General features: G+C 37.1%; 1 protein-coding gene across 1 annotated transcript in view; it reads right to left on the bottom strand.

Annotated features, from left to right (window-relative positions):
• Nucleotides 1-22,665, bottom strand: part of ALG13 (ALG13 UDP-N-acetylglucosaminyltransferase subunit) — a 74,651-nt gene that overhangs the window by 33,044 nt on the left and 18,942 nt on the right. Inside the window, 17 exon segments of the mRNA XM_049704528.1 lie at nt 1,762-1,882; nt 2,251-2,407; nt 2,593-2,706; nt 3,284-3,530; nt 4,280-4,407; nt 5,433-5,533; nt 5,858-5,922; nt 7,551-7,659; nt 8,953-9,028; nt 11,158-11,320; nt 11,521-11,602; nt 16,677-16,749; nt 18,168-18,214; nt 18,974-19,024; nt 21,052-21,135; nt 21,690-21,831; nt 21,833-22,061. Of these exon segments, the coding sequence (XP_049560485.1) occupies nt 1,762-1,882; nt 2,251-2,407; nt 2,593-2,706; nt 3,284-3,530; nt 4,280-4,407; nt 5,433-5,533; nt 5,858-5,922; nt 7,551-7,659; nt 8,953-9,028; nt 11,158-11,320; nt 11,521-11,602; nt 16,677-16,749; nt 18,168-18,214; nt 18,974-19,024; nt 21,052-21,135; nt 21,690-21,831; nt 21,833-22,061 (1,989 nt within the window).

The following is a 22,665-nucleotide window of genomic DNA, read 5'->3' as shown; positions in this document are numbered from 1 at the left end:
CACCCCAAAGGTCAAAACTGGATTGATTCTTAAACATGTCACTTATCCAACACACATGCAGGTAACCCTCCAGACAACAGGATTTAAGGTGAGAATGAATATTTGGTTACTCTGAATATGCCACTATAGGTGAACAGTACATATGAAGATACCCACTGTGCTAAAAGGAAAAGTAAAAGGGTCATCCTGAGTAAAAGAGCAGAGAATACGCATACTCAGGCACATGCATGCACACTAAGTTCTTAGAAATATCTATTTTCTCCAACATAAGTAGCAGAAAGAATATCACAAGAAAATACATTGACCAGTAAGTCAAATCATTCAGACTGCCTCTTACCTCCTTAATCCACCCAATTCCTCCAGAATTGTTTCAGTAGGCATATTTCATTTTACAGAAAAGTGGTAAAAAAAAATAAGCACACCCAATGATGAGAGGCACTCTAACAACTATAAAGGTTATGTATACATGCTTTAGAGTCAGATAAACCCAAATTCAAAATTGATCTCTGCCAGTCACAAAGGACCACATATTGCATGATTCCTTTTATATGAAATGTCCAGAATAGGCAAATCCATTAAGACAGAAAGCAGACTGATGGTTACCTACCACTAGGGGCAGAGGGAGGGGATGCTGGGGGGATAATGAGGAATGACGGCTAATGAGTACAGGGTTTCTTTTTCTAAAATTGATTGTGGTGATGTATGAAACTTTGTGACTATACTAAAAACCACTGAATTGCACTTTAAACATTGAATTGTACACGTTAGGTTAATTGTATAGTATGTAGATTATATCTAAATAAAACTGTTATAAAAAAGATTAAATCTCTGCCACTTACCAAAAGTATGACTTTGGCCATGTCATTTACCCTCTGAACCTCAATTTCCTCATATAAAAAATAAAGAAGGGCTTCCCTGGTGGGAAGAATTGGTTAAGAATCCCCCTGCCAATGCAGGGGACAAGGGTTCGAGCCCTGGTCCAGGAAGATCCCACATGCTGCAGAGCAACTAAGCCCGTGCGCCCCAACTACTGAGCCTGCACTCTAGACCCCGCGCGCACCAACTACTGAAGCCCGCACACCTAGAGCCCGTGCTCCACAAGAGAAGCCACCGCAATGAGAAGCCCATGCACCATAACGAAGAGTAGCCCCAGCTCGCCGCAACTAGAGAAAGCCCGCACACAGCAACAAAGACCCAATGCAGCCAAAAATAAATAAATTTATTAAAAAATTTTTAATAAAAAAATAATAAAATAAAGATACCACATTCCTCAGAGTGATAAAATATTATATTGCTTAGTACAGCACATGGCCATTAGAACTCAATGAATAGTAATGTTTATAGATCAAGTAGATTTCTTTGGGCAACGAAATTATTTCACAGCAGTCTTGTAAAATAAGAGTCACATGAAAAGCCTAAAATAGTTATACAAATGGCGAGGACAACATGAATAGTTCCTCACTAATAAGGAACAGATATTTTCCATACTGAAATCTCACTAAATCAAAACTCACTGAAGACCTATGCAGAGAGCTGAAAGTTTTAACAATGTAGTGGCCTACAGAAATAGAAGTCTGTCTTTCTGAAAAATACCAAGACATCTTCAAAAACCTAGCAAGCTCTGATACAAGAACTGATAACTCTTTCAAAATGAGTTGCCAGACAGAGTGAGACCACCCCCCCAAACCAAAACTTTAGCCTTGTTGTGCTAATACCACAAGAATCATCTTTTAAAAAAATATTTAACTGGAACTGACTCACCATTGTCATTCTGGCCATCACCTTCCTCTGAATTCAGAGTCTGTTTGCCTGAGCTATGTCCTCGCCTTGCAACATGGTATCTCGAAGTAGCAGGAACCATTGTAGAGGGCCCTCCATGATTCTGTACCAAAGAAATACACACATACACATGCAGTTCTCCCTATATAGTCAGAGAAAAAGCTATAAATATTTTAAATTTACTTTAGAATCAAAAATATGTGAGGAAATAATGATCAAGAAAACAGAAGATTTTAGCCCATACTTATATAGGCAAGATTATTTGTCCACCTCTACTCCTCCTCTATAAGAACAGCTTAAAAACACATTCTCTGCAATTTTTAAAAGCTCTAGGATGAAAACTCATGTTTTCCAGGAGGGGCTTTATTTGGTCATTTGTAAAACAGCTAAAATGTATCCATATTACCTTCACTTAAAAAAGTACAATAAAAAAAGTAAATAGCTTTTTGAGTAAAATTTTGACCTACTTACAGGTAAAGTTGGATAAGCAGTCTCATCCCCTTCTTCAACTTCATAAAAAGTAATGGTTTCTTCCAAGCCCCTGGGTATCTGTCCATTCTCTGGAACAAAGCTAAACTGGCACTCCTTATTCATACAATGCATCTGGCGGTGACTACGTCTAAAGGAACTTAAGTAGTTTGCAGAGTGAGAAGGGGAAAAAAAGATAAAGTATGGTAGTAACTTGTTTCTAATTTCTAAATAACAGTTCAAACATCTCAATGTTGACACTTTAAATTTTAGTCCATATATTTACTGCACAGCAACAAAGTCAGACTCACTCATTTTCTCTTTCAACACTTAAAATTCACTTACCGAGATCTATAAGAGAAGTTATCATAGCTCTGGCAGCACCTTTTACCTGGGCCAGGGTAAAAAGCAACTTTAGGGCTTGCCATGTTGTGCCTGTTTATAAAGCGAGGTGAATCTCTAAGAATAAAGGGGGAAAAAAACCAGAACTCTTTATTTACTAGTGCTTGAGTAGTCAGTCTTTGTAGTTAAATAGAATTAACATATCCTTCTAAAAATGACCACATAGAAAGAGCTTTGCTTTCCTCACTACTGACATTAGGCCTATTCATTTTTTTTAAATTGCAGTATAGTTGCTTGACAATGTTGCGTTAATTTCTGCTGTACAGCAAAGTGATTCAGTTATACATATACATACATTCTTTTTTTATATTCTTTCCCATTACGGTTTGGCCTATTCGTTATTGACAGACACAGTGCCATATACATGGCACTCAGCTTGATGGCATTCTATCTTCTAGGATCTCTTCAACTGCTCCATCGTATTTTCCTAGACTATGAGAATACAAATCTTCAATAAATTTGACAAGAATTTAAGTATACATCAGTTCCATCCGTTACGCTCCCTTCAGGCAGAGATTATAAAAGAAATCTAAACTATTAAGATATTTCTAAATTCTACTGTAATTCTGCCCAGGAATTATTTCCAATGTCTAAACAGAGATGTACATTATCTTGAAAGTCAGTTAAGACCTACCTGGGCATCCCATATCCCCGACCTTGTCCGTGAGATGAATGTTGAGGATGAAAATGTTCATTAGACGTAACACCGCCAGCTGTCTGTGAGTAGTGCATTGGAGAATCATGCCCATAACGCATACTGTGCTGAAGCCTGGGTGGGAGGAGGGGGTCTCCCCTGCTGTAAGCCATAGTCATATAAACCTCTTTCCCTCTAATTTTCTTGAACATCTTCCTCCGTTGTTTCACGTCCATCTCTGACATAGCTTTCAAGCAAACAAGCAATAAGCTTCAAAACCAAAGCAAAAGGTCCAGTGTCTCCCACAAATGTCTAAGACTCTCAGATGTTTTACTTAGGAAAACCATATGAATACAGGGAAGGAACTTCTGTATTTTCAAAGGATGTACTAGGTCTTTCATTCAGAAGGGCAAAACCAGCAAGTAACTTCTGTATCAATGGACATCTCAGCACTACCTTTAGTATAGGCAACTTTGATCATCAAAACATAGAGTCGGTCATCCAGTCATCTACGTTACTGTTATCCAAAAAATTATATCTATTAATAGACATATTAAGACGGCTGCTTCCAGCTTCTCTGGCTGCTTCTATGAGGTGTTTTCCTAGTTCTTTGAGAAATCTTTTCCTTCAAGTTTTAGAAATTAAAAGCCACTCCACCTTAAGCTTAAACAAAGTCACCTAAACAGTAGTTCTCAGCCAGGGACAATTTTGCCCCTCCCTTTCTTGAGGCACATTTGGCAATGTCTGGAGACATTTTTGGTTGTCATAACTTGGAGAAGGATGATGCTGGCATCTAGTAGATAGAGACCAGGGATGCTAAGCATCCTACAATGCACAGGACAGCTCCCTACAACGAAGTATTATCCACCCTAAAAAGTCAGTAGTGCTGAAGCTGAGAAACTCTAACCCAGAATAAGACTTAATGTTCCAGCTTTTTTTTTAAGTGCAATGTAGGTAAATACAAGAGGAAAATAATAAAACCTTCAGCATACAAACCCATTTCTGGGACACAGCCCCAGGAAATTTTCTGGTAACCTCTTCCTTTCCTACTGGGTATAACATTCCCGGCAGGACCAGGTGTCACTTGTGTAACTGGTTTTAAGTTAGCCAGTGGAACAACATACCTTAAACGTAAAGATACCACCATTAAGCCATTGCAACACAGACTTAATTCTCATTTGATACATATACCTGATCCCTCCTGCTTCATTTTCAAGTGTTTTCTACTTAAACCTGTTAACACTAGCTTCCTCATTGAGGTTTTCTTTTTATGTTAAAAAACCTAAGAGCAGTTTGTACAATTTCACAGCTGTCTGTAGCACATATCATGCTCAGGAGGAAAGACTGTGGTAGACTAATTTACAAATATTTGTTGCCTCTCTTTGAAGAAGGATTATATTTTCTCACCCCATTGACTTTAGGCTTAGTTATGTAACCTATTTTGGCCAGGAAAATTTGAGCAGGTGCTTTAAAAACCAGCACACAGTTCGTCATGTTTTCATTTTTTCCCTGCCTGTGATCCTGGCAGCATATGTCTGGATAGAGCCATTGTCAACCTGGGTCCCCTTTGCTGACCTACTAAGAACATGCTAAATGAGCAAGAAATGAACTTTTAAGTTGCCAAGAGTCTTTGGTTGTTAGGGCAGCATTACCTACTTTAATGGTTCTCAAAGTGGACCAACAGCATTAGCATCACCTGGAAACTTGTTAGAAGTTCAAATTCTTGGGCCCCACCACAAACTTACTAAATCAAACTTTGGGGGTGGAGCTCATCAATCTGTATTTTAACAAGCTCTCCCGGTAATTCTGGGGTATGTTAAAGTTTGAGAACAGATGGACTAGCCTATCTTGATACTGGCAGAGGCTCAGTTAGCAAACTAGCTTTCCAGTTAGTATAGTTTTATATCAGAATTCTGTTGTACTTAGTATTTCTAATAAGTTGGCTATTACCCAGGATTTTGAAACTTATGCATAGGTATACTGAAATTTCACACTTCACCATATGCTTTTACAACTGACGATAAGTCACCTTAGGCCAGTACCAGATATAACTTTGGTTCTCTTACTAGCATCCTGGTAACTCTCAATATTACAAAAAGGCATCAAAAGCCAAAGATTTTAGTAATTCAACAAATTATTATATCCTTACTTGTCTGCCAATTCTTCAATGAAGACTGTTACAGAATTGCTTTCATTTCCAACTTCCTGAATATGAGCATTATAATATCTTCCGCCTGATTCCAAATGAACCTGAAAGAGGGGAAGAGACAGTAAGAAAACATCTAGTCTCGAGTCAGATCTGGCTTTTGCCAAACAAAAACACTACTTCTCCTCCCAAGTGAAGTTCAGTATCTACTTATTAAGGCAGTTGATAATCAACACTGCCAGTCCAGTTCAATGGAGGCTGCACATGCTGAAACAGTGTTACATCTAATCACAAGTTTGTAATTAAAATTTAACCAAACATTAAAAAAATCCTAGCATTTTGTAAATTAGTTTTGTTGAACTCATATTAATGACTAAAACCACAATCTCAGAAAAACAAATTACTGATTCTTTAAAGAAGGAACTAACCTGACATTTGTCTCCCAAATAGTACTGTCTCCCAGCATACTCCATGTAATCAGATTTTTGAAGTTCTATGAAAGAAAATGAAGATTCAAGCTCAATCGAACTGGTTCCTTTGCTGTTTTACATCATTTCATTTTCTTATTTACTTTTACCACAGTGTTTTTGACAATGCTACCACTGTAAGCTAAAATCTGGAGGGAAAATGTCCTAAAGGGTCATTCCATCACTCTTGATGGGTTATTCTTGTGGTCAATCTAAGGAGACCTGCCAGAATAGTTTTGTGCTATAAAACACAAACAGGTGGAAATTGGGAGGTTGTAATCTTAGAGTTGGTCATATACCAACAAGGTACAGTTTGAAAGTAACACACTTCAATTTTTTAAAAAAAGGAAAAAAAACCCACTGTGTAGCTTCTTCAAAGCAATACAGTTTACCCTTGAACAGCACGGGTTTAAATTGCATGTATCCACTCATATGCGGATTTTTTTCAATAGTACTACAAGTACCAAGGTTGTTGAATCTGAGGATGTAGAACTGAGAATACAGAGGAACTGGGAATGCTGAAGGCTGACTACAAATTATATCTGGATTTTCAACTGCTTAGGGGGTCAGCAGCCCTAACCCCCACATTGTTCAAGGATCAACTGTGTTTTCATTGTGTTCCACAAGGTATTAACCTCATTCTAGATTATTAACTATACCTAGGTTCACCGCCGAGGTTCAAGGAGTTGAATATGAAACATTAAAGGCTACCTTGATGGCAGAACTTTAAGACCTACTTTGATCAACTTAGTTATCTTATAAGGGGAGAGAAACAATTACTTATTTCAAGGGTTGGCAAACTTTCTCTGTAAAGAGCCATATAGTAAATATTTTACAGTTTGTGGGCCATGGGCTTCCCTGGTGGCGCAGTGGTTGAGAGTCCGCCTGCCGATGCAGGGAACGTGGGTTCGTGTCCCGGTCTGGGAAGATCCCACATGCCGCGGAGTGGCTGGGCCCATGAGCCACGGCCACTGAGCCTGCGCGTCCGGAGCCTGTGCTCCGCAACGGGGGAGGCCACAACAGTTAGAGGCCCGCATACCGCAAAAAAAATAAAATAAAATAAAATAAATTAAAAAAAATAAAGTTTGTGGGCCATACAGACTCTTGCAATTATTCAAGTCTGTCATAAAACTTTATGGACATTTAAAATTGAATTTCATATAATTTTCATGCATCACAATACACTGTTCTTTTAATTTTTCCCTGACACTTAAAATATAAAAAAACCATTCTTAGCTCACAGACCATACAAAAACAGGTGGCAGACTGGATTTGATTCACAGGTCATAGTTTGCCAACACCTGACCTATTCATCTATCAGTGAGGGCAGTCTTGACACATTAAACTTAAGATGAACTTATTTCCACTTACAAGTTTCTGGTACTCTTAAAGTTATCTAAAGACACACAGTCTTTGCACAGTTGAAGTCCCTGATGAACATCAGACTCTAAAAGATCCCTCCACAGTTCTAAAACTATTTGTTTCCTCCTTTGGATGTAAATCATGTATTGAGTAGGCTAAAAAGTACCATATATACATATAAAAGTGGGTTTTTTTTAATAACAGTGGTTTGAAAACACCTCTTATTAAAAAAATTTGCAAAATTATTCTAGATCTGTCAGGATTCAAAAATATCCTGTTGATGTTTCATTACCTTTTCTGCTGTCCAGCCAAACATCAAATTCTACATTACGATAGATTTCTGGATCCAGGGCTTTGAGCACCTTATAAGGGAAGAGCATCTTTGATGGATTTTCTGGAGTCTAAAACAAAAATAATCATGCTACAAACTCACCATCCTTAAGTCTTCATTCTATGAAGAAGGAAGAAATAAGGTTCTTTTCTTCCTTTTTTAAAACTATGTACATATAGGCCTTTCCTTCTTTATTAAAAGAAATAGGACTTCCCTGGTGGCACAGTGGTTAAGAATCCACCTGCCAATGCAGAGGACATGGGTTCGAGCCCTGGTCCGGGAAGATCCCACATGCATCGGAGCAGCTAAGCACGTGCACCACAACTACTGAAGCCCGCACACCTGGAGCCCGTGCTCCGCAACAAGAGAAGCCCCAGCAATGAGAAGACTGAGCACCGCAATGAAGAGTAGCCCCGCTCACCACAACTAGAGAAAGCCCGCGCACTGCAACGAAGACCCAACATAGCCTAAATAAATAAATAAACCTTCATTAAAAAAAAAAGAAAAGCCACAATAAATTTTACTGTATTTTTTAAAAATCAGGAGTCTAAATAAGCAATATGCAGAAAGCTAAAAGGTTATAGATGGCAGAAGGGAAATACTGTCTAAAGCAGCCAATAAGGAGATACATAAATCAATGCAACACAGACCAGAATTAAAGATTCAGTCAGGGCTATTCAACAAGTCTCATCTTAATATGCATACAGAGGTGCAAGTGTTTCTGTACCCTAGACACCTAGACAAATCTGAAAAGGTTACTTCATTTTGGTCAAAATCTGCTACAATTTCCAAAAGAATTATCTTTTTCTTCTGCTTTCCTAGAATTTCATGGTATTCCATACTGTTTCCAAACTACCAGCACTTGGGGGCATACACAGAGATTGTTCTAGTAGTATTTGCCCTATTTAGCTAGTCTCAAACTGAAGGTCTGCTTGATATTAGACCTATACAGGTGGTAAAATTCCTCCTGTTTCTCCAACTAGGATTACTACCTATTTTCTGAGTAAAATAGGAATAAACCTTACTCTCTTTAATGACAAAAAGAAACCTCAGCATCAGAAGACTGATTACAAACTAAATATCTATTGGGTTTCTAATATTACTTTAACTTGAAAACAGCAGCTTCTGAAATTTCTCAAGTGTTCAGAGTTAAATTTGAAAAAAATTTACAATTCCATAGGAACAAAAATTCAGAGAACATTAAGCACACATTTTACATTTCAGATCAAGACTTACACGAAGGAAAACATCAGCTCTTCCCCCACCCCATATAACTAAAATGGACCATCTGACATTAACTAGTTTAAGTTATGATACTGCAAGCCAAGATTATGAAAATTCTTTGCCCTAGAAGATCTCAAACCTTTGCTTCTTCTGTTCCTTGATTGTACCCCTCTGGTATATTTTCAACATTGCAGCAGGCACCCCACTCTTCAGTCCTAATTGAAAAGATTTAGAACAAAGAGCTTTATATAAATGCAGCAGCTAAGTCGTAAGTCTAATGACTATACCACCATCTAGTGGTAAAGTAGCTCAGTTCTAAAAATGAGGCAAATACATTTTCATCCCAGCATTTACATTTATGCTTCTTTTTTTTAAGTACGTGCTACAAATACCTCCTATATATTTCATACCTCCTGTGGGGACACAATCTTAAGATGGTCACTATGATCCCCACCTCCTGGTGTTCACACTCTTGTATGATTTCCCTCCAAGTTTGCGTCTAACCAATAGACAGGATGTATATCATTACACTATATAAGAATGTAGTGCCTGTCTTGCTGATCTCTCTCTCTTGCTGACTATAAGGAAGCAAGCAGACATGTTCACCAACCCCATGTGGCAAGGAGCTGAGGGTTATTCTGGCTGACAGCCAGCAAAAAGCTGAAGTTCTCAGTCCTACAGCTGCAAGGAATTGAATACTACCAAGAACCATGTGGATCCTTCCCCAAAGCTCCAGATGAGAACTCAATCTTGGCTAAAACCCTCATTACATTCTTGTGAGATCCTAAGCAGAAGACCCAGATAAGCTGTGCCCAGATTCCTAACCCACATAAATTCTGAGATAAGAATGTTGTTTTAAGCTGCCAAGTTTGTGGAAATACTGTTACGCAGCAACAGATAACTAATACACCCTGCCTTCCTACTACTTTAGTTTCTGTAAGCCTCAAGTTCTTAATACAAATAATCAGTGCAGAATGAAGCAACTTCTACCCTGATATATATGGTTGCCACCACCCCCCCCCCGCATTCCTTAATACAGTCATCCCTCGGTATCCATGAGGGATTGGGTCCAGGACCCCTGGTAGATATCAAAATCCTCAAGTTTCTCAAGTCCCTCATGGTCAGCCTTCCACCACCCCAGGTTCTGCATGTGGATCGGGAGGGCCGATTGTAAGTTTTAAAAAACCCTCTTTATCAAAAAAAAAAAAAAGCATTAAACATTCAAGGAATAGAACTGCAAGACAACAAAAAGACAAGGTTGTATCTGACTAGCACCAAGCCTATCTGAATTTCCAGACAGAAGATCAGGGAGAAATATAAGACAACACCTACTTTATTATCTCAAAGTTTTTGACTAAATCTGTTCAATAATAGCTGCTTCCTCAGAGGCCACAATGTATACTCCTAGTGAGTACCAAAGGCAGACACTAAAAGCTCCTAAAACTCCCCTTTAGCCTGAGAGATTCTTTTCTACTAGCTGGATGTATGTGTCAAGTAACCACTTTGAACCTCAGTTACCATCTACAAAATGATGGTGCTGGTTTAGAATCAGGTTTTTTTCCCTCAAAGTGTGGTCCATGGCCTACCTCTATCAGAATACTTGGGTGTACTTGTTTAAAAAGTAGATCCCTGGCCCTACTCTGACCTCCAATTTTGAAGGGAGGCCCCAAAATCTGCCTAACAAGCGCCCTAAGTAATTCATATATAAGTTTGAGAATCATGCGATTATAGTTCCAAAGTCTCTTCTAGCAATTAAAGAACTGATTCTGGAGTCAGACTTGAGATATGTGTCAGGAGGGGGAAATTTCCCCCCTACCCGTCTTAAGTTCTTGTGGCTGGACTAATAATAAAATTGACACAAGACAGGTTAATAGGAGAAAAACAAATTTAAAACTGATTCTGACTTGGACCAAACCCCCAAAGCCTGAGCATTTCGCAATGCAACATATCTTTTGGTAAAACTTCTCTTCCCCCATTAAAAAACGTATATCCCTGCACATACAAGCATACATACATGTGTGTGTATATACAGTTGGCCCCTTCATTTCAGCAGGTTCCACATCCACAGATTCAACCAGCCACGGATGGAATTGGTTGAATCTGTGGACGCAGAACCCATGGATATGGAGAGGGCCAACTGCACATACTACACTGTTTTATACAAGGGACTTGAGCATCAAGCATTTTGGTGTTTGCAGGGGTCCTGGCACCAATCCTCCACAAACACCAAGAGATGACTGTGTATAAATACACTAAGTCATAAGCTTGCCAGGTCCCTTCCACTTTCAAATGATACACAGAAACATGATGATCTTGTAGTTGACATCCCCTTTCCCTTTATTACCTATCCTGAGTTGAACTCTTGTAGTTAATATGGACATCCCCACTGCTAGTCACAGCACTGTTCCTGTTCTTCTTGGAACCACTTCGAAACAACTTAACTGCAGTCTTCAACTCTTCTTCATCCACAACAAACACATCTTTATAGAGAATTTCATACAATACAGCTAAAGGAAAAAATGACCAAAACTCCAATTGTCAAAATAAGAATTTTTATAACAATGTGAAAATAGCTATAACCCAGTATATGAATTCAATAGGTACCAACAAAGTTTTAAAAGAGCTATTTATGGTGGGCCACTCAATTTAAAGATCGGCAACAAATCATCTGAAAGCACACCCAAACATTTATAAAGCCTTCACATGCCTTGACAAACAGCTGCACTTGACTGAAATTGTTTTGAGTACACTGAATCGTAATGACCATTACTTGAACAGCAGAGTAGAATCTGAAGAAAAGAAAAACACATAGAACAATTAAGTGAATGTTAGATATCTTACAACCATGAAATACTTCAAATTAAGTTGCTAATCAGAAATTGATAAACTAAATGAATTTGCTTTTTAAAAAAGTGACTTTCAGATTCTACATATGTGATATCATACAGTATTTGTCTTTCTCTGTTTGACTTATTTCACTTAGCATACATGTCAATCAAATCTCAATAAGGCTGGGGAAAAAGTGAGTTTAGAATCCAAATACAGATAAATGAAAGCTGTATGCCACAAACAGATTTTCTTGACAGTGAGTTTTATTTTTTTTAATTTTTTTAATAAGCGAAAAGAATCTGAAAAATATATATATATGTACAACTAAATTACCCTGCTGCACACCTGCAATTAACATAACACTGCAAACTAACCACACTTCAATTTTTTAAAAAAGACATTTTCCAAAATGGTTGTGCAATTTATACTCATACTAGCAGTATATTAGAGTTTTAGTTACTCCAGGTTCTTGACACAATTTTTCATCCTTTTTTATTTTTGTTCATTGTTTGGAGTTGTTTTTGTAGTTCTTTTTTGTTCCTTTCTTCTTCTGCTGCTCTCTTACGAGTTGATAACTTTCTTTAGTGTTACATTTGGATTCTTTTCTCTATTATGTGTGTGTATCTATTACAGATTTCTAGTTTGTGGTTAGCATGAGATTTATATACAGCAATCTCTCTCTCTATATATATATATATTTACACATGATTATTTTAAACTGCTGATCTCTTAATTTCAAATGCATTTTATCAACCCTGTATTTTTACTCTCCTTCCCTCATGATTACTGTTTTTGACATCATATTTTACATCTTTTTTGTGTATCCCTTAATGCTTATTGTGGATATAGATATTTTATTACTTTTGTCTTTTAACCTTCTTACCATCTTTGTATGTGGTTGACTTCCAAAAAGATGTGGTATATATACAATGGAATATTACTCAGCCATAAAAAAAGAATGAAATAATGCCATTTGCAGCAACATGAATGGACCTAGAGATTATCATGCTAAGGGAGGTAAGACAGTGACTTTTAAATGTCAAGATTAAAATCACTGCTAAGGCAACACTGTGAGCCTCAATCACATTCCTGATAATATACCAAACAAGTCCCGATTTACGAATTTGCAAAAGATGGGAACTTTTACAAATTGAGCAAATAGAATAGGAAGCCTAACAGAAGTCAAACGACCCAGCTGAACTTCTAAAAATGGAGAAAACAGGTCAAATATCCCAAATTTAGACTATGGGGGTAGGAATTTCATTCAATTTATTCAAAATGTTATCCACTATATTGAATAGCAATATATCAATATGCTATATGGGAGCCTTCCTTAAAGAACTGAGGCACTGAGATGGCTATAAAATGAGTTAATCTCTTAGCTGATTCCTTCAATATCTAGTTTTTTCAAACAACATTCAGAGGTGAGGCTTACTAACCAAATTATTTCAGTAAAAATGCTCCCTGGCTCCATGTGATGAAATCTGTTTATATAACAGGTCCAAAACCTTTTTGAATTTTTCTTCAAAAACCTCTGTCTTGTGTAAAGGATGTAATCCCTAGTGATTAAGTCTATTTTATTTTGAAGCCATCTCTGCAAACAACCTGAGGTACTAAAGACAATTCTCTGTGATCTATGAGAGGATAGTGCCACCAAGTTTCCTTGGCAGAAAATTATCGTAAGCACTCTTTTTTTCTACTTTCCTACACTACCCTGGGCTAACTTCTCCCAATGAACAAGTTCTCTGATCGCAGGTCTATTATTCTTCCCTAGTCTTTTTTTGCAATCACAACTCTATCAGTATAATCCATTTCAAAGTACTGAGAGGGAGTATCAAGCTAAAGTAACCCACAATAAAGTTTAAGTTGCAAAGTTTCACCCACCCCCAAGGGGTATTTGCATTTAAGAGGAGTTCATTAATCTAAAAGAACAGTGAGCAGGTTTTGAGCTGAGAAGCCTTTTGTACTTTGGACTAGAAGAACTGGAAACTCCAACAAAGAAAGTTGGAGGCAGTTAGTAAGGATTAGTTAAAGGAACCCAGCTAACCAGAACTGATGACTAAATAAGCAGGAAAGAAAACAAAGATGAGTATACAATTTCTCTATTGAAGTGGCAAGAAGTTCTATTTTGATTGGAAGAGGCAAAACTAAGCATGATGGCTTTTATGTTCCTGGTGGTATCTCAACATAAAATAATAATTTTCTCATACATACTTGTGGGTGGTGTGTTTGTTGGGGGTGGGAAGGTGGGATGTAATGGCAGTAAACTAGTTAAAAATGAGGCAGATCTAGATTACTGATGGGGATAAATATCTGAAAAGAACAAGTGACAGAATGTTAAGTATGAGCCCATCTACATAAAAACTAATAAATGAATAAATACATAGAGAATGAAATTGGGATACCCACCCAAACTTAATAGCTGTTACTTTGAAGCACATGAGATTGAAAAGCATGAACAGAAACTTGACTTTTCACTCTACATTTCCAGATACACGTTTCACTTTGTTTTAAATATAGTGTTTTTCTATTCTTTCTAGATAGAAAAAATTGGCTGAGTGAAAATGGCTAGTTTCCAGTAGCATTCACTTTGACACTGGATAACTATGTAAAATGCAGAATTAAGTCAGCTAAAAAGGTGAAAGGTACTAGGGTGAACATTAGGTATTTATTTCTTCAAAAATGTGCTCTAAAATATATTTTATGCAAAGCTTATTAATAATGTTCACTGCTTTTAATAAAGTCATTTTTGAAAATACAAACAATTCAAATATAAATCTTAGGAGCCTGAACTGATACAGCAACTAAGTTTTAGGCAAAGCAAGGTGTCACACAACAAAAGTACCCTGCTGCCACCTGGCTCTTCCATACTTAAATTTCAATACAAACTAACATTCGCTTTATACATTCCCAAATCAGACATATATATAGTATCCTGTGCAATGCAAATACCCAACTGCTGTTAAGTGTTAGCTCTATATATATGTATGGATGAGACTTACACATGATATTCTCATGGCTGCACACACTAAAAAGGTCTTACATTTTTGTATTCTTATGGTTCCCAATGGGTGATGTTTTCCCCTTAATTAGCTCAAAAATATCTCTGTAAAATGTATAAGACTCATTTGAAAACAGAGCTGTATAATTATAGGAACTAGGTGGTAGGAATATGGATGTTCACTATACAAATCTTATAATTTCTCTCTGTATAAAAATTTTCAGAATAAAATGTTGGAGAAAAAAAATAACTGCAGGTTTAAAGGTTCCTGGTAAAGATCTAACTGTCTAAATCTCATCTCAGACAATGCTGTGTACAGTTGCTAAAACACAATAGCTAACACGCCTCTTCCTCAAACAAGTCTGATTATGTCACACCTTTGCTTAAAAACTCTGAATTGAGTGTTTAGGGACAATTATACTAATGTCTGAATTTACTTTGAAAGACATCAAAACTTAAGATGGATTGATGAATGGATAGAGGGGTGGTTAGATATGTGACAAAACAAGGATATTAAATATTAGCAGTGGACTAAGTGGTGGGCTTATGGATGCTCAATGTAAAATTCTTTTCGCTTTTCTGTATGTTTGAAAAACCTTCATAATAAAATACTGGAAAAAAGCTTCAATTGTCTATTCTGTACAATGAAAAGCCAAATTATTGGCACAGCCTACTACATCCCTCTAGCCTATCTTTTCGGCACTGTCTTCCCCCCATCCAGCTACTTGGCCTCAAAGGGTCTCTTGCTTCTATGCCTTTGTATATAGTGTTTCCTCTGAAGAGACTGCCCTTTATACTTGTTAAACTCATTTTTTTTAATACTCCACTTAAATGTCACAACCACCATGAAACTTTCTAAACTCCCTAAAGCACAGTGAAGGGCTTTTTCTTATATGCTCTTTGCATATAGTTGTATTATAAAACATATCACTTCACTGTAGTTATTTACATGTCTGTCTTCATAGCCTCTTGAGCCCTTAGAGGGCAAGGATTTTGCTGTATTAACTGTGGTATCCCCAAAACCTAGTAAACTGCCTGGTACACTACAGGGGCTTAATGTTTACTGAACAAATTGGCAGTACCATCAGTAAAATAATTAACATGCCCCAATTTATACTTACGTTCTAAGTTATCTCTTGCATCCTATTCAGTCTTTTCTATTCCTAATGCCACTTGCCTAGTTCAGGCCTTCTGTCTAGATTACTGTAATATTCTAACAGTTCTACCAGTATCTAGTCTTATCTTACCATCAAAATGCTGCCTGAATTTTGCTCCATGGTATGAAACAAGACAAAACTCAAATACTGTGTAATCTACATTCACTAATCAAATCATCTGGATAGAAGGCTTTTCTTAAAAACTTTTTGGAAGAAAAACTGTATGCTAAAAAACAATCTGTTTACCTGCTGAGAGTTCTCAACCAACTAAACAACCTCCTACTATTTTCCAAGCACCTTACTAGACAGTAGTAGCACATTGTCCCTGCACTTAAGAAACTTTCAGACTAATGAGAGAAACAGACATGAAAACATATACAAGGTGATAAACACTATACTTACCTGGGTGATGCTAGGGGAACAAAAAGGGAGGAAATAACTCCAGGGGAGGTGGTAAAGTTTCAAAGGAATTAACATTTGAGATACAAAGAAAAAGAGCATGAAAGTTGGACTCTCTGGACACATGATGTACTAAGGTTGAAGTACAATGAAGCTAGAAAGAAGGTTTGGGACCCTTTAGGTTACTGAATGTCTAGCTTCAGAGTTTGATCCTTATCTTCTAGTCAATGGAGAGTCAGTTAGGGTTTTGGGTGGTTTTTTTCCTATTACAGAGGAGTGACAAGATCAGGTTTGTTCAGAAAGATAGCTAACAATACTTAGGCTGACTAACTGGAGAGGAAAAGGCTAGTTGTAGAAAAGCTTGGCTTTTAGACTGTGCTTATTTTTTCATTAATTAGGTTTAAAAGGATGATCTCTTAATAAGCTGGCAGCATCGTTCAATTTTTTATTTTAGTAAACATTCACTTATCTTCTTACCTTGTCTTCATAGCCATTATCTGTGACATGAGTTGGAGGCCTGCCAGGATAGCGATAAAGAATGAAATCCCGACTACATGGGTAGAAAACAAAGATGGATGAGAAGAGACAATTCAGTATATGCAAGAAATAGTTATAAGAACAAAGATTTGTGCTTTTAAACTGCCTACCTTATTCATCTAAAATAACCTAAATGTTTAAGAGGATAAATATTAATTCAACATAGACAGCTAACTGTCCCTAAAGTCCTATGCATTTTTAAAATGTATCTTAATTTGAGGAAAGGAGGAATAAAGAAAATAAATTGCCAATTGTATGAATGTAAGTTTTGGAGGCTCCCATTTATTTAAAGCAGGTGTTGGCAAATTTTTCTTGGTAAAAGACCAGATAACAAACATGGTTTTTGCAGGCCATATGATTTGCTCAACTTCGACTTTGTAGCCTGAAAGCAGCCATAGGCAATGCATAAACAAATGTACGTGAAAGCTTTATTTATGGACACTGAAACTGAATTTTATATAATTTTCATATGCCATGAAATATTATTCTTTTGATTCTTTTTAACCATTTAAAAATTTTTAAAAAGCATTCTTAGCCAAGAGCCATACAAAATAACAAAAAGCAGGCCAATTCAAAAGGTTGTCCCTGATTTAAAAGCAACAACTGATTAGCTGCCTGCTCCATGCCTCTTCTGTACTACTTCTTGCTGGATTTAGTGAGGGATGAGCAGACTGCAAAACAGTAACTTGAACAAGTCCCCATACAAGAGGGTTCTGATTCTATCAAGGTATATGCTATCTCACCATCCTAAGAACTGTGAAGGAGTCTTATACAGATCCAACTCCTTAAATGAACAAGATTCCCACTAGCCTCTAACCCACATTATATAACCTACTGCTTTCAGAAATGCCACTTCCGCAGTTTTAAAGACCAAAACAGAACTTCCAAAGCAGTAGGGCAGTGTTTTTCAAATTTTTCCACCATTACTGCCTCTCTAAAGAGCCTTTAAAAAAAATACGTTTCTTAATTTCCCTATAAAATTTTAATACTACAGATATACTGTATATCTGTTTTCATACTGCGACCCTTTGAAGGATCATAAACCAACGTAATATCTAATATTTGTTGTCCTCAGGAAACAATTTCTACCCTCTTGGAAGTGATATTGCCCCAATGAGCACACATGCACAAAAGGCACAAAGTTAAATACACAAAAATTCTAAGATAAGTATTCCGATTTTCTACAGGAATAGTACTAGCAGTTCTTAAAGCCCTTTATTCTTCCATTCAAACGGACACAAATGTAGAAGTTCTCCACCCCAAAATTACGCCATTGACTTTGCTTAGACCACTTCATTTGACTATCAATACATCAAATCTCAAATATTCCCAACCCTAAAGGGACTTTATTAGAAACCTTACACACACACACACACACACACACACACACATGCTTTCTCTCTTAAAAAAAAAAAAAGAGATCCAACTTACTTATAAATTAGAGAAAGAGCTCTTATTTCCAGATGGCCAGCACTTTCCTAAACATAAACAGTGCATAAAGTTTTTAAAAGCATTCTGTATCTAGGAGGTAAAAGTTTTCGCAAGTTCAACAATTGTTTTTTTAGATGCTTAGCACTGTTGTAGGTGAAGAATTTGTACAACACACTATAACTTGCTTTGAGACTTGGGATACTGTGATAGTTACTTATTAACATAAACTTATTCTGAGAAAAAATTGGACCTAAAGATCTTCTTAGTTAGCTATTAAGTAACAAGGACAGGAATATGGGAGATTTAAAAGACACAATAAAAATGTAATTAGTGTAAGAATACGAAGTTAGCAGGGTATTTAGTAAATGTGTTAAGTCCAGAACTATGGAATTAATTTAATCACATAAAATTATTTTTAATATGTTTAGGAATCTTACTCCCACATAAAAGAAGGATAACTACAAATCAGGAGAATTGTTTAATAAAAAAAATAATGACCTAGTAACATTCATTGCCACCCCCCTCCCCCATTAAAGTGAAAAGGCTTGGGTTAGTCCTGTTCCCAAGTAGTATATACTCTTTCACTAGTCTATAGATGATAAAATTGTTAACACACAATTTTCAATATTCAACACAAAACAACAGGTCAATTCCCAGCCTCTAAACTTTTGCAAGAACTATTTGATTCAACACAGCTGGCTACTTAAGAAAATAGACTGGGCCTAGCTAAAGTGACACAGCTGAATGATACTTAGGCTACTATTCCAAATACTCTGAAAAGATTAAACCCCCATATTTGATCTTACCTTGGGATCTCCCAACCGTTCCAGGTATTTCTCAAAAGATCCCTCCACATACTTCAAAAATAAAACAAACTTGACTTAACCAAATACATAGCATTACTGAAATCTGATTATATTGCTGTTGTTCAGCTGAACAATTATGGTATTAAATGACTACTTTGCACAGCACCTCAAGAAGATTTGTACATACACAAAAGTTAGTGGAGAAAAGCTGGACTATAAGACTATCTCAGGAACTGCTCCTGGCTTATCCACATACCAGTGCATTTCATCAAACAGTATGCCTTTGGAGTTTCTTTTGAAATGCCAACTTAAGTAACGACAATTTTCATAAATCAAGCAAGCACAATAATTATAAGGATTTCAAATTTGACAGCAGACATGCATTTACAAAGTTAAACTGAGGAACTTTAAAAGGAATTTCACTAGTTTCAAACAAAGCACAGGCAACAAGGGAACTTTTTGGGTGATGGAAATATTTTGTATCTTGACTGCAGTAGCAGTTGCTTGACTATATTATTGCCAAAACTTAAAACACTAAACTTAAAATGGTGAATTTTATGATATGTAAAATATACCTCAATAAAAATTAAACTCAGGAAATATAATATACATTTAGTTCCATGCATGTACATCACTAGACTTAAAAAACTATGTTAATTTTTCTCAGTTCCTTTTTAAACAGTTTTGAGGCATAACTGACATACAATAAGCACACATATTTAAATGGCACAAATAAGTTGACTTACGTATGCACCCATGAAACCATCATGACAATCGTGATAGTGAATATATCCATCACCCCCGTAAGTTTCCTTGTGCCCCTCTATAACTTCACTAACCCCCAAGCAACCACTGATCTGCTTTCTGTCACTACAGATTGACTTGTATTTTCTAGAGTTTTATATAAAGGAAATCATACAGTATGTACTTTTTTGGGGAGGTCTGGCTTCTTTCACTCTGCATAATTAATCTGAGATTCATCCATGTGGTTTTAAAATTTTACAGACATCTTTGTTACTCAAAATGTGGTCCTTGAACAACAGCAAGCATCACTCAGGAATTTAACTGCTGAAATCTGGGGCCCCAGCTCAGATCTAGTGAATCAGAATTGTTTTTTTAACAAGATCCCCAGGTGATTTGTATGCACAAAAATACTTGAGATGCACTGCTTTACACCATGGTCTTGCATTTGAAGTAATTTCACAAATAATCCTTTCCCCAGGTGTGGTGACCACTAATTAACTTCAAGGTAATAAGCTTTAAAATCAAGAAGGCTTCATATAGTTTTAAAATTCACAGAAACCTGTTGAGAAAATTAAGAGTAAACCTCGAACAGCAGGCAAATACCCATAATATAGTCAGGAGAACAAATAGTACTGGAAGGGCTAGGAATGTTTAAAACAACAAAAAAACAAACAACAAAAAAAACAACAGCCACAGGAAAGGGCGCACTTCAAATCAGACCTTGATAAAACCTTATTTTGTTAACAAGAATTCAAATACTTCAACGTATACGAAGATGCCTTCTAAAAGTTGTTTTAAAGTTAATCATTAGTGGCAGAGCTCCAATTACCAGTTTGTCACATGAAAAAGACATGTTCAGGAATAAGTTGTTTCCTTAGAGTTAAGTTTTACAAGATTCTTCAAGTTGACTGGCTGACAATCACTGTGCATAGAATTAAGAAAGAACACAAGGGGTTCCCATTTATACAAATTTAAAAATACACATTTAAAAATATTAACATAGCCAAACCCCTCGTGAACTGATTACTTGTTTAAGAGAACTGTGATATGGATAACAGTCACAATGTGACTTTTTGGGTGTGGGGGTGAATAAATAGTGGGAAGGATAAAGATTAACTTTCTTAATTTTTAATTAAAGTACAAAACAATCTAATTCTGGGAGAAGATCCAGAAGCATGCTACTAGCTAGGAGGAAGGAAGCCAACTGAAAATTAAATATTTGCTATTGAGAGGAGATTGCGGGATATAATATTCATGCGTAGGTACTCAAAATTCATTTCCTACCTGCTACATATTCTATGAGCAACTCTCCCTTGGGTATGTATTCTACTTACAGACTCAAACGTTTGTTGATTTTCTCTCATATATGAGACACAAGCCTTCCTGATTTCCAAGTGATGGACCTGGCTGCAAAACAACTAAAAAGAAGAGAAAGACCAGCTCACTGTCAGCAGTTATTTGAAACAGAAGCTTCTAAGTTAAGACTATGAACTGGACACTCAAGTCCTCCCCTTATTCAGAACATATGTAGGAAACTGGGAAATTAAGTCCTGATCTTACTAAAATCTGTTTTTGTCATCTTTAGCGATACAGAAGAGGTATGATTCTGTCATGCCCCCCCTTTCTACTACTATAAATTTTTCCTTAGGCATAAAATTTAGAGGAAGAAGGTGCTGCTTATAAAGGATCAAGATACATTTCAAAGTTTTCTTTAACCCCATTACTTTACCTCTTACATTCCAAAGTGGCATTTAGAAAACAGAGAAGATAGCAAAGGCACAGCAATATATTTGAACTAATCAGCAAAGGCATGCACCAAGCTAATAAGTAGAGAGACCCTGATGTTTTAAATAGGGAAAAGGGAATTTCTGTTGTTCTGTTTGGGTGGGCTACAGAGACTAGCTACAGAACTGTGCCAAATCTCAAACTCCAAAAACTCAGCATAGAGAAGATGTATTTGTTTTCCTTTTACCTGCTCCGAAATAGCCCGAAAAAGGCAAGAGGCATCCTTGGCAGTCAGCTTTCGAAACAGCCCTAAGCTGCCTAAGTATTCATCCATTGATGCCTCATTCAGAGACTTCTGGCCGCAGTACTTTTTCCATCCTTTATGCATTGTGCACAGGGGGTGGAGTTGGGGAGGGGGAGAAAGTAACACAGGTGTGGCAAGAAGGAAAAAGCAGGGTGCAGGTAGGAATGGGTAGCAGTAACAGGGCTTGCTTATGCAGGTATCCAGAAAGCAGCCCAAAGTCTAGGCACGAGAAGGCAGTTGGAGTCAGCGCTGCACAATCTTGGCACTTCTCAGGAGCAGGAGAAGCAAAGGGCTGGCCCAGGATAAGTCGGGACCCTGTGAAAAGAAGAGGAAGAGCCGATGCTCCTAGGAATAGAGAACTTGACTTGAGAAGGAGACGTGGGAGCGAGAAGGAACTTGCAGAGTTACCTTGTTGGGGAAGGGTGGGATTAACCCAACCAGCCCAAGGTTGAGAGAAGTATGCACAAGCAGCTGAGCTTCGGGACCAAAAGGAAGCCGAGTCTGCAGCTTAACTCAAGGCAACTGCTGCACGAGGTTGCAAAGGGACTGCAATAAGGCTCAGGTGTGTATGATGCAGCCCAACCCACATTACATTGCTTTAAGATCTCTGCCCGAATTTTCAACCAGTCTCTGCCCAAGTTCCCTGCTCCCATCATAGTTTCATGTAGATGAGAGGAAAAAAAAATCAGAACATAATTAACTGAGTAAGCGTTTGTGTTAAGACTATCTTAAGAAACAAAGAAAATGGGAGGGAGAGGGGGACTCCCTTGATCTAAAAGGGCAGAGGTCACAGTTCAAGCAAAGTAAAGGGCCAAAGCAAGTTATCTGGATATTTCAGGTATGATGTTTAAGTAATCTCATTTATTTCTCCTAAATAATAATAACCCTCTGCTGGGACCACAGAAATTAAATCCATTAG

Source organism: Orcinus orca, chromosome X, assembly GCF_937001465.1.
Source record: "Orcinus orca chromosome X, mOrcOrc1.1, whole genome shotgun sequence".
Classification (NCBI taxonomy): Eukaryota; Metazoa; Chordata; class Mammalia; order Artiodactyla; family Delphinidae; genus Orcinus; species Orcinus orca.
This window is presented reverse-complemented; position numbering and strand designations above follow the sequence as displayed.